Below are 16,928 nucleotides of genomic sequence, written 5' to 3'. Positions count from 1 at the left end.
TCTCTCACACTCTCAAATGCTGAACCCTATATATTGCATCGCCGAAACGGACGCGATGTTCAGTGTTTTAAGTGACATGAGAGTGAAGATACCAAAAGTGATCGATCACAAGACATGTTTCAGCATGCTTATCCAGCAAATCGATTCGAAGGTGGTAAGTACCATTGTAGCTAAGTACCAGTTGTTCCCCGCAATCTATCACTCGTTAGTGTTGTGCAACATTAGTGAAATGAAGCAATAGTTGATGATTGGTGACGATAGAACCAGCTTAAAAGTACACGATGATGCAATTCAATTTTATAGAAGAATTTACTACACCCATGAAAAATGTGCTGCTCTTTATTCGACCCTTCGCTGGAGGGGAAAAATACGGTTCGCGTGTTCAGTTCCCATCGTCTCATTCGTGGGTAAAGTAAGAAGGACGGGGAAGCTCACTTCTCAGCACTTCTTAGGTCATTTTCATCACCGGGGTGTTAAAATGTTGGCACGCGCAGCGATGTCGGCCAGGATAAAAGTGAAACTTTTTTAGACTGGTCTTCGACTATAAATAGCCAATCGGCTGTAATTAGTTTCAATATTTCATTGAACGATTGGAACAGGCTGTCGCATTGCGTTGAAGCAGAAATTTCGTTTGAAGCAATCGTTAATTACTCCATTTGGAGAATAAATTACGATTATGGGAGTGAAGTTTTTTATCGCACCTTTCCGAAAAAAATACACAAAATTGGTTGTAATAGCATTGTGACACTCAAATGTGACCAAAATAAATACTGAACTCATGCGGCCCACTTTATTATCAATATTTAGAACTTCCGTTACCTTGCGTCAGCTAATAACTTTTCCGGGGGTTTTCCTAAGCGCTCTTTACTCTTTCAACTGGCAGATGTTGAATATTTTCGGCGAAAAGTTTCTTGCTGCTGATGTTGAATCGTTGGAAATTTCCTCTTTATTTCCGATGGTGGTGCTAAGTTCGCGTTTCGATCATTTGTTTGTAAACAATCTCGTTCTCTGGTAAAAATCAGATTTTACATTTCTTCAATATGGCTGATTTTTCAATTTACGTCATGATCAGTATCTCAACAACTGGAGTGCAAATAACGATAGGTATAAATAATGGAATGATTTTGCTCTTCGATTAAAACGTTGCTTAAGCCTTTCAAACATAATAAATTGAGATATCTAATTGGCATGAAGGATCACGTAATCTATTTTCATAGGTTATGTTATAAAAGAAATTAAACTTGTACGTAATTTAATTTACATTGGTGTGGATGTGTAAATGAATACCTACATTAAATTCTCGCCAACATTAAGTGAAAAGTGTGTGCACACTAGAGGTTTTCCATCCTTGCCAACAATTTTTAGATCATGATGCAATGGTATTCATAGAAATTTTTCAAAAAGCTGTAGCATACTGTAAATTTACTGCACATGAATAGAGCTTTAGGTATCGACTTAGATTAAAATTTAATGCATTACTACTACCGATGTAAATATAAATTTACAGATCATCTGAATTGTGTGTGTGTGTGTGTTTACAATTCATCTCCCACTGGCCGGCAGTGATTTTATGGAAAAAACCTATCTGCATCTATTTCTATTTTAAGCTGATTTATACTTTATTTTTTTAAATATATTACATAATATAGAGATGCAAACATGTTTAGCCCTGGAGATGAAAGGTGACAGCTCTAGTGTTCATCCAACGACCCATTTCAAGAATGCCTGGTAATACACGTACATTTCGAGATCGCCTTCATAAACACTAAGCCCCGCATGGATACGTTGTTATATCTATTAGACATAACATTGTATTCACACTTCCAGAATAATTTACATTAGTGTTAGTGCTCGTATTTATTATTAATTGATGTTTTTAATACAGTTTAGAACGATCTTACCAACTTCTCCTTAAAGAAATTCCTCGCTGTTAATATAAAGATTCAAATCTGCCCAACTTTTCCGTGGCAGCTAATTCGTTTACCCGCCACCAAACGGCGGTGGCACTGCGAGCGTATCAAATTTCACTTCTTAGTCGATGAGTTTTGTGGCTGGTTCAAGAGATCCTCAAAAAAAAAACACTTCGAAAATATAACGATACTTATTCTGTTCAGAGCGGTCCATTGATGCTCTTCTCCACTTTTCTATATATCAGGGGATCCGGAACTTTGCGGTTTCACCAATTGATTCATTATTATTCCGCGGGAAACAGCCTTAATCACTATAATTTTACGTTGAGGCAAAACGCGCACAACACTTAGTTGGCCTTGTTGCCAGTCCAGTCCCATTGACAGATCACCTGAATTGCATCGAAAACTCACTTACAATGTTCCTAGTATGTAGTATGCAAATTCTTGCCTGGTCCTTCTTACGCGTCTTTTTTTCGCGGAGAGCACTGCTATTGAATCATTTTCGAAAGTACTAAGCAGAAATGATTAAAAACCTTTAGCAAAAGAAGCTTTGTTTTAACGAATATTTCAGGATTCACGCGATTTTTTACGCCAGCGGTTCGCGGTTTTTTACGCCAGTGGTTCTCAACACGAAAGCCTTTCGCGTACTCCGAAAGCAAGATCAGTAATGGCGGACAGCGTTGCTAAACGAGCGAGAAGCATAAAATATCCACTCCTTTCTGCTTGAGAATCAGATGTGTGCTACGCTTCTCCAGTCGTTCGCACACACACCTTCGAGACACTCTTTATTATTCACGCACTTGCCAGAGCAGCAGCCAGCATACAACCGCTCGCAAATTCTCTTCTATCTTTTTACTCACGCCGAGTACGCGAGTACTCGAATAAGAGTACTTGACTAGGAGTGCTTGAAAAAATGTGCCCGAAAACGAAAATGCTTCGTTCGCCGACTCACGCATGCGGTTTGTCAATCGCTGAACTGATGCCAAGCAGTTTTGCATCGTGCACCGACAGCCGAAAGTGGGGTGATGAATCTATATAGAATCGCATGCTTGAACGTGTAGGGTATCGGAATACCTACTCGCAGTGATGCCACATTTTTATCTGTATTTCGAATCTCAGGAAATCTCCTTGGTGATATTTCAATCTATATAAAAATCTGCATATTTACTCAACATATCCCTTAGAAGAAAAAAACGCAACATAGTTTGTTCATTGACTCATTTATGCACACGTTTACGCGTAACATATAAATATAATGAAAACTCCAACACGCTCAATAGCAATTGAGTTCATTTTCGGTTTTCAACTATATCGAAAAATTTATTTCGCGACTTCATGAAAACCAAAAAAAAAACTGTATAGTTCTGTACTATTTCTAGAAAATCTGTAATTTGTATATACAGATATCTGTATGAAAAATACACAAAAAATCTGTATAATACTGATAAATCTGTATTTGTGGCATCCCTGCCTACTCGTCGAAATATTCTTTTTGCCACCCCGCTTCGTCGTGCCTTGTCACTCCGTATCGTCATAATGCGTCTTGACGGTCTTAACAATCACCTCCGCTGGTTGTGCTCGCGAGAAAGGGAGGTACTCGCTAGTGGGAAAGTACACGAGCGAGAGTGTGTGTGAGAAAACTCGCAAGCATCAACGCTCGGTAGTGTGAAAAGAAAAAAGTAAAAGAGAACGAGAAACAGTACGACAGGAGTATCTCTAGTGTGAGATTTTGGTAGCGGCGAGAACGCCACTTGGAGTATCGCATGCTTTTTGCGAGCGAGTTTAACAACGCTGATGGCGGACAAAGCCAATTTTCTTTATACTTCATTTGTTGTTCAAACTTGCTCTTAAAACATGACTGTAACAATCAAACAAACCATAGTTCAATTTGAAACCTTAACTAGGCTACGACAACATGATCTACCACTAATCTCTCCCACTTCGCGAGAACATTCCAAACCAGGGGGTACAATTGAGTTGAAAAATATCGCCAAGGGGTACGTGTACAAAAAAAGGTTGAGAACCGCTGTTTTACGCGGACTTTAGAATTCACGCTGTTTTTTACGCGCTGCGTATCACCCGCGTAAAAAAAGCTTCAGTGTATTACAAACTTTCAAAAATATTTTTTTTAAATCTCTAATGACAACGTTGATAACGCTGGTCAACACAGGTTTTGCCCACAGGACTCAAACTGTGAATTTTGGTGCTCGGAAGTGCGTCAAAAGGCCAAAGAGTATTTGCTTGTCGGGTTCGTCGCTTTTTCGTTTGCTTACGGAAAAACTTCATTTGAATCTCTGAAGATTTGACGCATTACAGACTTGGCTAGGAGCCTCAAAATTCACAGAAACGAGACAGCTCGGAAGTGCGCCAAAACGCCGTAGAGTCATTACTTGCCGGGTTCATCGCTTTTGCGTTTACGAAAAAATTGCATTAAGGTCTCTGAAGACTACGAATTCCGAGTTTGCTAGGAGCACGGAAATTCTCAGGAATGGTTAAAATGCTCCAATCTTTAATTTTTTTCCAGTTCGAGCTCCGGGGTAATTTTATTTATGTGCTCGGCCTTAAAAAAACACCCTTACATGCCCGAAGGACTTGGATACCCACAAAATATAATTATTGCAACTTTGACAATTTTCATCCGATTTCAATAGTTTCAACACTAAAAGATTCAGCAACTTTTTCTACTTTAAAATCAGCGTCAGCGGTGGTTTTCCGGGGATATGTTCCAGAACTAAGAAATTTATGTATGTTTTACAATATTATTGGTACAATTACAATTGATACCTATTATTAGTATTTTCAGAATCGTTCAGAGACCTGAAAACTATTTTAATTAATTTAATCAATTTAAAAATGGCGGCTTCCGCTTTCTGGAAAAGAAACAAAATTGTTCGAGTATCATCGAAAATGGGTATTTCCAGAGTCGGAATGATGCCCAGAGGCCGTGAATCAACTCCAGACGCCATTTTGAAATTTAAAGTGGTGACTTCCGGTTCGTCTGGTGTCGTTTCGAGATCTCTGGGCAGCTCGATTCCGAAAATATTTGATCAATTTTGGAAGTTTCCCGGAAACCGGAAATCACCAATTTAAATTTCAAAATAGTATCTGGAGTTGATTTCCGGTGAGACACCGAGAAACTTCCAAAATTGAATTTGGAATGGTGAATGGTCATCCCGATTCCAAAAATACTCATATTTGACGGTTTTCGGCCAATTCAAGTTGTCCCCAAAAAAAACCGGATGTGGCCATTTAGAATTCAAAATGCTCGTGGTCTCTGTGGTCGTTTTCAGGACTCTGAATTTCAAAACGGCGTCTCGAATTGATTTTCTGACTCTGGGCATCATCCTGATTCAAGAAATACCCTTATTCGATGGTATTCAGCCAGTTTTGGTTCTTTTCCAAAAACCGAAAGTTGCCACGTGGGTCGTTATCTTAGTCTCTAGTTATGAGCCTGGTTCTATAAATATCCATATTGGATGGTATGCGACGTTGTATTATTTAATTGTTTCTATAGTAACTAAAAGACCCGGTGGAATCTGTTCCGGAAGAACAATTTTGAGGGCATTTCACCATAACACCAAAAACCATAAAAATTGCATGTGGAAGTAATTTTATGAACTTTGAACTAATAATTGTAAGATTCTGTTAAAATACACTGGGGTCTTTGTTTACGCGAGTTATTTTTATGTGTTTTTTAAACGCGATTTTCTACAATTACGCGAATTATTTTCCGCGATTTGGAAGATTATTTGTACGGAATCACCGAAAAACGCCAAAATAGAAAATGATTTCAAATTGAGCTCAGAATCACTGAAAAGTACTTCTATAGGCCAGAAAAGGCCAAAAAAGAAAATGATCCCAAATTGAGCTCAAAATCGTCAAAAAGTGCTTCTATAAGCCAGAAAAGGCTTAAATAGAAAATGATCCCAAATTGAGCTCAGAATCGCGGCCAGAAAAGGCCAAGATAGAGAATGATCCCGAATTAAGCTCAAAATCGTTGAAAAGTACTTTTAAAGGCTAGAAAAGGCCGAAACAGAAAATGACCCTATATTGAACTCTGAATCGCTAAAAAGTGCTTCTAAAAGCCAGAAAACGTCTAAAAAGTAAATGATCCCAAATCGAGCTCAGAATTGCCGAAAATGCTTCTAAAGGCTGGAAAAGGCCGAAATAGAAAAAGAAAAGGCCCCAAAGTGAGCTCAGAGCAGACAAAGAATGCATCTAAGGGCCAGAAAAGGCTGAAGTAATGAACAAAAAATGAACAAATTAATCTCAAAATCGACTCTTAAGAGAGATTCCAAATTGAACTCCGAATCGCCAAAAGTGCTTCTGAATGCCAGAAAAAGTCGAAAAATAAAATAATCCCTAAATGAGCTTAGAATCGCCGAAAAGTGCTTTTAATCCGTAAAGACCCGGGACGGAACTTGTTTTTTGAAAATACTCGTTCTCAGCACTGGAACGGCCGATTTGGGAAAACTTGGAATTTTATTCAAGGGGAATAGTTGCTCTAAGTTTTGGTAAAGATGCCACCCCTCTGGACCCCTCCCCGTTTTAGTGAGACGCAAATATGTCTGTGTTTTTTTCTAATTTTTAAAACAGATTAAGCAAACACTGGGAATTTTCATACGTATCAATTGCTCCATGTAACAAATTCTGTCACGTGGATGAAATATGGTATGTAAAAGTGAATTTTGGAGTTTCTAAATTATTTCAGTACAAAATCACAAAACTAACAAACGTATTTTCATAAAAAAATCAAATAAGAAAATCGTTCTTTAAATTTTAAGCTCTACATTTTTGAAGTAAGGTCTCTTGAATCAATACGCGATGAAATATGTATTTTAGCATGCAAATATTTTGAGAAAAACGAGTTTAAATTCACTAACGTACGTATTTTCATGGAAACCTGATTTTCTCAGTCTCCCACAGTTGGTTTCAACTTGGCCCTTCAATTTTCAAGCTCTATATTTCTAGAGTAAAATCTTCTGAATCCAAAGATGCTGAAAGATTTATTCTAGCATGCAAAGATTTAGAGAAAAACGAGTTTGAATTCAATAAAGTACGAGTTCTTATGAAAACTTGATTTTCTAAAAATCTGTGCATGCTTTTTTTTTCGCGTATGGATTCAGGAGACCTTACCGCAAAAATGTAGAGCTCAAAATTTGAAGAACGGTTTTGTTGTTTGAATTTTTATAAAAATACGTAGTTTTGTGATTTGTGAAAACGGGGAGGGGTCCAGAGGGGTGGCATCTTTACCAAAACTTTGAGCAACTATTCCCCTTGAATAAAATTTCAAGTTTTCTCAAATCGGCCGTTCCAGTGCTGAGAACGAGAATTTTCAAAAAACAATTTCCGTCCCGGGTCTTTACGGGTTAAAGGCCAGAAAAGACCGAAAAAGAAAATCATCCCAAATTGAGCTCAGAATTGTCGAAAAATGCTCCTGAAGGCCAGAAAAGGCCGAAATATAAAATAAGCCCAAATTGAGCCAGATAAGTTTATACTGAGGTAAATCTAAGCTAATCTTATAAATGCGGTAAAATCAACCGCGTTAAAAAGACCCCAGTGTATTCATAAAATTCCTCAGTTTTGGAACTTATTCCCGAAAAACTTAATTTTCGGCAATGAAAATTTTTGAAGCACCGCTGATACTTTTTCATGATTCAGCCACCCGCTCCAGGTCAGACGCTGTTGTACGCCGCCCCTTACATGGGGATACAGACATCTTTTCAAGAAAATTATGTAGGTACAAATTTCTCAACAATTTGGGGAAAATATATTTTTAAAAAACGTTTTTTTACAACAAGAATAATTTTGCAGAATGGGATTCATAATGGATTTGAATTTTGAATAAATTGTATGCTTGTGATTGGTTTTAAGTTTTGATTCGGGATGGGGTTTAAGATTTATACCGTTCCTGATGATTTTTTTCTATAATTATGTTCAAAGCTTGCATTGTCCGGTTGGTTTTCACATCAATTTCCAGTGGCTCCTCTGAAGTTTTAATTCTATTTGCTTGAAATTTCGCTTGCGAATCGCTTTAGAATATTTTTTTGCTGGAAAAGTGTGTTTTTCCGGAAAACTTCAGTTAATTTATAAAAACTTGTGATTTTATTAGTTTCTTATACAGTAAAGTACCAATTTATTGAGAACGATTCAGTTGTTGGTTAGCAAAGAAGCATGTGGAAGCCCATTCTGTTTGTTACACGGAAGCCATTTATTTCTACTGTGCGTGACTAAACCACTCAACAAGTGCTAAACTGAACGCAACGAAAAAAAGAAGTTAGTACACAGTCTTCATATTTTGGGCGACAAAAATATGTTTCTTCTTTAACTCATAAATCATGTTACCTAATCATTATCATAACACAAACTGTTCAGAAATGTATCACCTCAAACTTAACAACTTGGAAATTCGAACAGTCAACAATCTTTTTTGCAGCCATAAAGCAACTCAATAAAATAAACAGCGACGAAGTAGTAAAACGAGTTGTTCTTTAATTGCGCCACCTCTTTTTTCGTGGCGCAGAAAGCCAGTTCAGCGGGTCCGAAGACGATCGCGGTAATTATTATTTGAGTCTCGCAATCGCTCTATTTAATCGAGATGGCGATAAAAGTTGAATGGCTTGGCATTTATGAATTAATTCAGACCGGTGCAGTGGGGGCGGCCTGCTTTATTTTCAACTCAACAGTAAACAATCGCTTTTCCTCGTGCTTTTACCGGTACGAAACGTTAACTAGGTATAAAGTTTCGCTGCTGTTCGAAGGCTGCGGCTCCTGAGATGAGAATCCACCCGAGTGAACGGGGTGAGAGTGCCACGTTTCGCACAGCTACTTTGAGGTTAGGTGCTGTGTTTCACTATTTTCCCGGTTTCCATATCGCCGAGCTCGCGAAAGGGGGTGAGATTCGGGCTGAAATATTGTGCCAAAAGGGAAAGTGTGTCCGTGTATGTGTGTGCGTGAGTGTGTGATGGAACGAGAGAGAATGACAATCCGGAGCGAAACTTTTCTCACGCAACACCGGAACACTATCGAGTGTGTTTTCGAAATCGAAACTCTCGATACCGGACATACATGAAACGATGAAAGTTATGCCGGAATAACAGGAAAACAGTGGTAATAACCTTCGCATGACCTCGGGTAACAGCTATCCCTAGGGACTCCTTGTATGGCTGTTTAAAACTTTGCTAGTGCAGTTGTTGAGTCGCAGTTTATATAGGGAACGGCCTTAGGTTTTATTCAGAGTGGTTGTGGTGTCATTATTTGTCGTCTGTTATTATTACTTACTCTCAATATGGAGTTTCGGGAGTTTCAGTTCAATGTCTGATGCAACAAAACACATTATTGTGACTTAACTGTTCGTCAAAATCTAAATAGCATGCGTGTCAAATAAGCGAAAGCTTTTCCGCACCTACGTGTTCCTCATTATTTTGTTGCCAACACTTTCCTTCAATTAACATTGTCAAAAAGGACAATGTTGCTAAAAAATTGTAATCTTTGAATACAAAGTACTTTGAAGAAAAGAAGAAAAATAGTAAGTCTATTTTTTCCAATCAACAGACTTCTTTTTTGTTATTCTGAGCTGAATGTGGGATCATTTTCTTTTTTGTTATTCACAAACAATTTTTGTGCTTCTGAGCCCATTTTGGAATTTTGTGCCTCTTCGGACCTTTCAATACCTTTTTTTCACCAGTCCGAACTTAATTTGTGTTCACTTTACTTTTTAACCTGTTCTGGTCTTTATAAGCGAGTTTTCGTGATTCTGAGCATAATTCACGATTTTTCCTGACTTTCTGAGATTAATCCGGAATCTTTTTATGGCGTTTTTTATCGCAACTTAGACGAAGCTTTGCGTGCAATAAACAAGCAAATTGCATTAAAATTTCTCTCTAAACGAGCCAATTTGCGTTTGAGCCATTGTCATAACTCACGATTAACTTTGCCGATAACATTACGATTGACGTCGTAGTGTCTACGACCTGTCTCGGTGCTGTGGGCAGCGTTTGCGCACTGTAGCTTCCATTCGGAACAGATAACCTGGGAAGAAGAGAGTTATCAATGAACTCAAAATTTCATTTCGTTTGGCTTAGAATGAAACCGAAAGGAAACGATTTAGATACTTTGTTGGGCACTCATTCCTCCTAGCGTAATTCAAAAGATTTTGTTTGAAGTGCCTTAAAAGTGTCAACTTCCACACATCCTTTCGGGCGTAAAGGAAATATGTGATTTGAATAAAGCGAAATATCCTTGAGCTAAGTTCAAATAAAACACAGAGCCAAATATCAGATTTCAGCTTTCGTTTACTGTATCTACTAGCTCTGCTTGTTTATTCTACTAATGCCTTAGTACAACTACAGCTGAAAACCAATTTAATCCTGAGCTTTTATTATTGCTGCGGTGGATTTTTTCACGGTTCAGCGTGTAATCTCATAGAAGAAAAAAGATGCAGCTTCTGAAAGATGGAATAAAAAACGTGCCGCAGCTTGGGGTTTCCGCTTGATAAAGGTGGTGAATTTAATGCGGTGTGGACACCCACAGTACGACAGCGTCCTGTCCTGAATTCAATGGAGCGCAGAATGCAATGCTCCCGTGCAGTGATGGAAACGAAACGAATATGATGCAATCGTCGTTTATTCATCACTTGTGCACTTCACGCGTGTACAGGCCGCGAATAAACTTGAATCCTCTCAACTCATAATGAAATGATGATATGGTGCAATGGTTTCTGGGAGAAAACATACACATGACTAGACTACATCAGCTCTGAGAAGCGATTCGATCGTTGCGTTTGTCTCTCCATAGGCCCATAGTTAGGGGAAGAAAGGATAGCAACAAGAGAATATCATGTCGCCTGAACAGCAGCAGAGGTTGGGTGCGGTGAAAGGGAATGTGTGGGGGAAGGGAGTACTTCGGCAGCGGTTGAGTTTAAGCGAGAGTAGGAGGGCCTACACTGTCATTTTCTTTCTTTTTCTGGCAAAAAAGCCTGTTCATGAGTCAAACGAATAAGGATATAAGAAGTTCTGATCCCTCTGTGTAACAGAGACGAATAACTTCATATACCGAGTTGTGCACATTGAGAACCACGTGTTGTGGTGTACACTAATGCATAGAAATATATCGTAAAGAGGAAAGCAAAGAGAGTGCACCAGCACCGATACTTTGTTTTTCGCATACTGACGACGATTTCAACGCATCTGAGGCTTGTTTTATGTCTACCGTGCTGGATCGAAATCCGTACACCTAAGTACATGATAATCTTCGACGGTAAATATAAAATCAAGAAATTACATATTGCTTTAAACTGACATGTTTAGTTATAGGTCTACTTATATTTTATCACTATTTTCCAGCAAAATGATTAAAATCACTCCGAAACTCGAAAAAATCATGTTTAAATAGAACAGGTTTTGAATCGAAATCCGTACACAGCTTTTCGTCTGAATCAAAACCCGTACACTTTTGAATCGAAATCCGCACACACGCGATATAGACTGGATCAAAGTCCATACAACAATAAATCAAACTCCGTATAGATGAAGAAGTACAAAAATGAACATCTTATATTTATAATTTATCTTTGAATTACCGAATAAGTATATTTTGAGGATCAACTGGCTTCTAAAGTTTCACACGGTTTTATAATTTTTGATATCAGCTGAAATAGTGCAATTTTCGTAGCGTTTCGTAGTAACCGGAACGCCGGAACTTCTCGAAGCTTCCCGGTACGACTTTCCCTTGCGCACCTCAGTCACAGCTCGTTTAAAATTGTTTGCCGTATATTTATACTTGTTTTCTTCCATTATATGCTGAAAACAAAAAGAAAGTTCAACAATATATGCATGATACACACGCTGTACGGATTTCGATTCAAGCAAATAACAAGAATCAAAAACCGTACGGCACAGTTTTTGGTGAATAAATACAATTTACACTATTTACCAGACAATATACAGCTCGAAAATGACAAAGACTTACCTTTTCCATCAATTTTAAAAAGATTCACAGGGTAAAACACTTATATCCCACTTGAAAATCGTTTTTATCTGAAGAACGTTTCCTTAGTCAATTCTCTAATGATACAACGAAATGACAACTGAAACCGATACACGATTGGTTTTTCATTTTTAATATTTTTATTTCATGGCCTACTGGCGCATAGTTTAATTTAACAGAAGGCCAACAACTCAACGGATATGTACATGTAACTATCATATGAATTTTCACTTTTATAATGCTTAAAACTGAAGAAAAACATCAAGGTGTACGGATTTCGATACTGTACGGGCTTCGATCCAGCACGGTATTCATTAATCGCTACAGGTGATTTTTTCCCTTCGCTGCCCGTGACAAGACATGACAAACGACACACAATAGGGTGGATAATTTAAGCTTTAGAGGTGAAAATGCGTGTATTTTCTATTTTTTTCTGTCGTCTTCTAATACATTTTTTTTTTTAAATTATTATAACAAGTATTAGGAAGCTTCAGGTCAAATTGTATCTGATCTATCGCCTTTTTATATGGCACAGAATGTTACCGATTGTTCATCCACTGAAACATAGCTCAAACACACCAATTGAGGTTGAGCAGTGATTATAGTAAAACAAAGCAATTAGCGGATACATCCTATGTTCCAATTATTTTATCCAATCGAGATAATTGTTTTCTAAAAAATCAGCCAAACAAATCTACATCTTTTTGATATATTTTCTGTAGGTTCGTGACCAAGGGTCATTTGAAAGTACCAATATGTTTCACCAACTTTGCTAACGTGAATGCTGTTATTTCTATACTGTTCATTTTTCCAAACTACCATTGTTCGTTGCGTAGGCTGACCACGAATAGAAACTGTTTTCTCCTTGCAGGTGTCGTTCGGTAATAAAAGATCGATCTGCTCTACATCATTGAACCATATGGCAAAATTTTTACGCAGCTGCTCTTTGTTCTTGTAGATTATTTCCAGTAAACTGATAATCAGATGGAATGTAATGTTTTCGAGCTTAGAATTTATCTAGCTTCATGTTATGATAATCCAATGATGATGAGTGTATAGATTCCAGATCATTTTGTATTTTCTCATGATTTCTACTAGATATCAGAAAGATATGCATTCTGGGAAATGTACATCTAAGCAGTGAACCTAACAAAACGGTAACGTCAAACGAAAATCGTCGAAAAAAATCGGTTTGAAAAATGTAGAAAAAAACACACACAAAAAAAAGAAGGAAACATCCCAAAAACAACCCCTTTTTATTCATTTCTCACAAACCAGTCGGCAGGTCTTGGTAGCCAAACTGTGTTTTGGACATATAAATCGTAAATTCGCTAAGATCATTGTTGAATTGACATATGAAAATTCATTGTAGATATCTCTTTATATCAAAATGTGCCTATTTTACCACTCATATATTCGTTAACAACACAACATTTCCAAAATCACTAGAAATGGTTTAACATTCCTTGTTTTTGGACCTCCATACCAAAAAACCACAGTACAGTGGTTTCCAACATTTCTAGCTCTTAGTCTCAATATCGTCCTGCAAATCTAATTTGTTTCACGTTTCGATCCTAATACGCAAAAAAATTGAAAATCCGCTTTCACAGGGATACCTAGGAAGAAATTTTAATTACCTTTCAAATTTACCCAAAAGCTTCGCGGCCTCATAGATGAGCCTCACAGCCCCCTTGCCGGGAACCATTGGTTCAAAGAAATAAGCTCTGATTTTGTATGCATAATAACATGGAGTCACACGTCAATGTGATTTAATTTCTCCCAGGATTTCACCTGCAGAAATAATTGCAACTGACCTGAATGAGATTAACCCTGAAAAGATCGTCTGCGTCATTTTCACTCCTCGCTTTCAGCAATATTACTCGTGTTTTTGCTGACAGTGCGTTGGTCTTTTTTCGTTTGTTCTTAATAAAAAAAGAAGCCTGAATTCAAGTGATTGTTATTTATCGATGTGTTAACACCGTAATGACCATTAATTAATAATTTTTGAGGAAAAACTTGCATGTTCAATTATTCAAAAGTCGGGAGTCAATTAGACGCATGATTATCCTTTTATACACATTAAAATAAGACTATCTTTTCTGGGTTAAATCAATTATTGAAAATTTTAAAAATATGAGAGCACCTGGTGACTATGGAATCTTTAACATATTAATCAAACATTTTCCTGAGAGCACAGAAGAATTTTTAGCAATAATTTCCAATTGCTGTTTCAAAATCGCATGTTTTCCCAAATTATGGAAACCTGCAAATAATACTCCAATTTTATAGCCGGATAAGAATCCAGTCGAGGTTCTAAGTTCTCGACCGTTCAGTTTGCTTTCAATAAGTAAACTGTTTGAAAGAATTTTTCTTAACAGGATGATGTCACACAACAATGAAAATTCAATTTTTTCAGATGAACAGTTTGGGTTTCGCCACGGGCATTCCTCTACTCATTAATTGCCCATGACCTACCAATATGATACGAGCTAACCAACTTGAAGGTTATTCCCCTGGAGCTGCTCTTTTAGACATAGAAAAAGCATTCGACAGTGTTTCGCATAAAGGTTTAATTGCAAAAAATGTTCAATTTTTCAAAAAAAAAAAAAAATGTTTCAATGTTTCAATTTTTATAATCGAAATTTTAAAAAATTATCAAACTGATCGAACTCTACAGGTTGTCTACCAGAATTCATAATCTGATGGATTTCCTGTCAGAACAGGTGTGCCTCATCAAAGTATAGATATTTTCACTTCCTACTTGCAAAAATGGAAAATCTCTCCCAATGCTTCTAAAACTCAATCGATATTTTTCCCTCATAAAACTGGGGCTTCCTTTCTCAAACCAAACAATAATCACGTTGTCAAGATGAATAACAACGTAACACTGGAACCTAGCTTCTGGGGCGCTTTCACGCAATCTCATACATATTTTGTAGTTCCCAATTCGACACATGCACGTACGTGTTACTAACGTAAAGTACTGGTATCATCCGAACGATGATATTATTGAAAATTTGTTCAAAGTGTTACGTCTGTCCAACATGGGTATCTACAGAGTCGGGATGATATCTAGAGACCGGAAAACGACCGGGACGACGTCCAGAGACCTCAAAACGATCACAGAGGTCATTTTCAATTTCAAAATTTCGACTTCCGGTTTCTGGAAGAGAGCTAATTTTGGCCGAATACCATCCAATATGGGTATGTCTGGAATCGGGTTGCTGCGCAGAGACTGGAAATAAACTTTCGACGCCATTTTGAAATTCAAGATGCTGACTTTCGGTTTCCAGTAAATAGCTAAAATTGAGCAAAACTGTCTCGTATATACGGGTAGTTTCGGAATCGGAACAATGTCCAGAGACCTGAAAACGACACTAGCGACCATTTGAATATCAAAATTGTGATTTTCGGTTCTGGAAAAAAATCAAAAATGGCCGAAAACCACCCAATATGGCTATTTCTGGAATTGGGATGTTGCCTAGAGACCGGAAATCAATTTCACACGCCATTTTGAAATTCTAGATGGTGACATACACCCTTTAAATTACGATCAAAAATTGGTCAAACAAAAATGTGTGTAAATCAGTCATTTTTTTTTTATAAAAATTAAATTATTTGTTAAGTTCAATTTATACAGAATGAAGAAAAAATGCTCAAGCCTTCCTTTTTAGCGAATGCGAATTGCCGGACCTTTCTCTTAACGCTTCCATCAAGTTTTGTACAGTCTTCTTGGTCACTTTGTTTTGTTCGCCGTAGAACGCTAGTTAGCTTTGAAATGCATCTCTTTGACAACTGTATTTAGTGTCTTCTTGAGGTTCCGCTCGACGATAACCCAGTATTTTTCTAGAGAGCAGAGCTGTGGTTAGGAGGGTTTATGTCCGACGTTTTTTCAGGCACTCCCGCACATAAATTCTGTTCTGAAAATTTTGCTTTTCAAACCACAGGAACAGATGGCCTGCTCCACGAGAACTTCGACAGCCTAAAGTGTTGTGTCTTCCAGTTGCCGTATATTATTCCTGTCCAGGAAGGAAGTAGAGTTGTTGACTACACTCCCAGTTTATTTGCGACCAAAGATGGAAAAAATCGTATCGCATAACAATCATTCGGGTATCATTTCTGAACGTGCTATTCATAAGCCTTCAATCCCAGCAAACCATAGCTATTAAAAGTTACACATTCTCACGCATGCAAGAAACAACTCAGGACAAAGAAATATATGGTAGCTTTCTTTGATGATTTTGTTTCAGTATTGCCTGCTTTAGGCGGATCGAGCAACTTATAGCGAGTGTTTTATGAAAGAATCTTACACGATTGCACTCGAGCGATCGCAACGATTCTTTCAATTGTTGTTTGCTTGTAGGCGAAATTCGGCTACTCCACGTCGTTTTTCACCGTGATATACCACGATGATTCTTAGTGATTTAAAATATCACATGCCAATGCACCATGCTACAATTTTCTTAAGCATTGATGATACCTACTTGCTCCGGTAATCAAACAGTTGAACGCAATCTAACTTTCACTTGGAGTCATAATTTTGTATCACTGGCGATAATATCTCAAAGATTCTCGCGATACTGTTGATTGCAAGTGAACTTGGATTCAATAAATACTATCGTGTTTGAATCATTCAGTCTCTTTCTATGGTATTCGGAGCTCTTAGAAGCGAAAAACAATCAGCAGCGTTTCAATGGAAAACTTGTACGCGAGTGGAAATAATTCACCGATACCTGATAAATCAAAAAACACATTTGCATGAAATGTTGCTAGTAAGTGAAAATTTTCATGCTTGCTTGCGACATCTCGAACGGAAAGGTTGGGATTCTGCTTGAAACTGCTGGCCACTCTTTCGTCGTTTTTACGGCCTCTGGATTTCGATTTTCCCCCGATTCTGTCTCCGTGGCAGCAGGGTTGATATTTGTTGACACTCTTGAGTGAAAGTGAAAAAAAGCATTCATAAACGTTATTTTTTGACGTAGAACTACGTTTTACTTTAGCATACCACACAGGGATGCAAACTGAGAAACT

The 16,928-nt window shown here is 37.7% G+C and overlaps 1 protein-coding gene across 2 annotated transcripts in view; it reads left to right on the top strand.

Annotated features, from left to right (window-relative positions):
* The window catches only part of LOC129732453 (b(0,+)-type amino acid transporter 1), a 76,346-nt gene continuing 59,418 nt past the window's right edge, over positions 1–16,928 (top strand). The window contains exon 1 of one of the 2 annotated variants that reach the window (XM_055693349.1): positions 1–154. In XM_055693349.1, coding sequence (XP_055549324.1) covers positions 115–154 — 40 coding nt within the window. In that variant the 5' untranslated portion in view covers positions 1–114. The remainder of the gene's footprint in view (positions 155–16,928) is intronic. The other variant, XM_055693348.1, reaches the window with a different exon arrangement.

Source organism: Wyeomyia smithii, chromosome 3 (assembly GCF_029784165.1).
Source record: "Wyeomyia smithii strain HCP4-BCI-WySm-NY-G18 chromosome 3, ASM2978416v1, whole genome shotgun sequence".
In the NCBI taxonomy this organism is placed as follows: domain Eukaryota; kingdom Metazoa; phylum Arthropoda; class Insecta; order Diptera; family Culicidae; genus Wyeomyia; species Wyeomyia smithii.
This window is presented reverse-complemented; position numbering and strand designations above follow the sequence as displayed.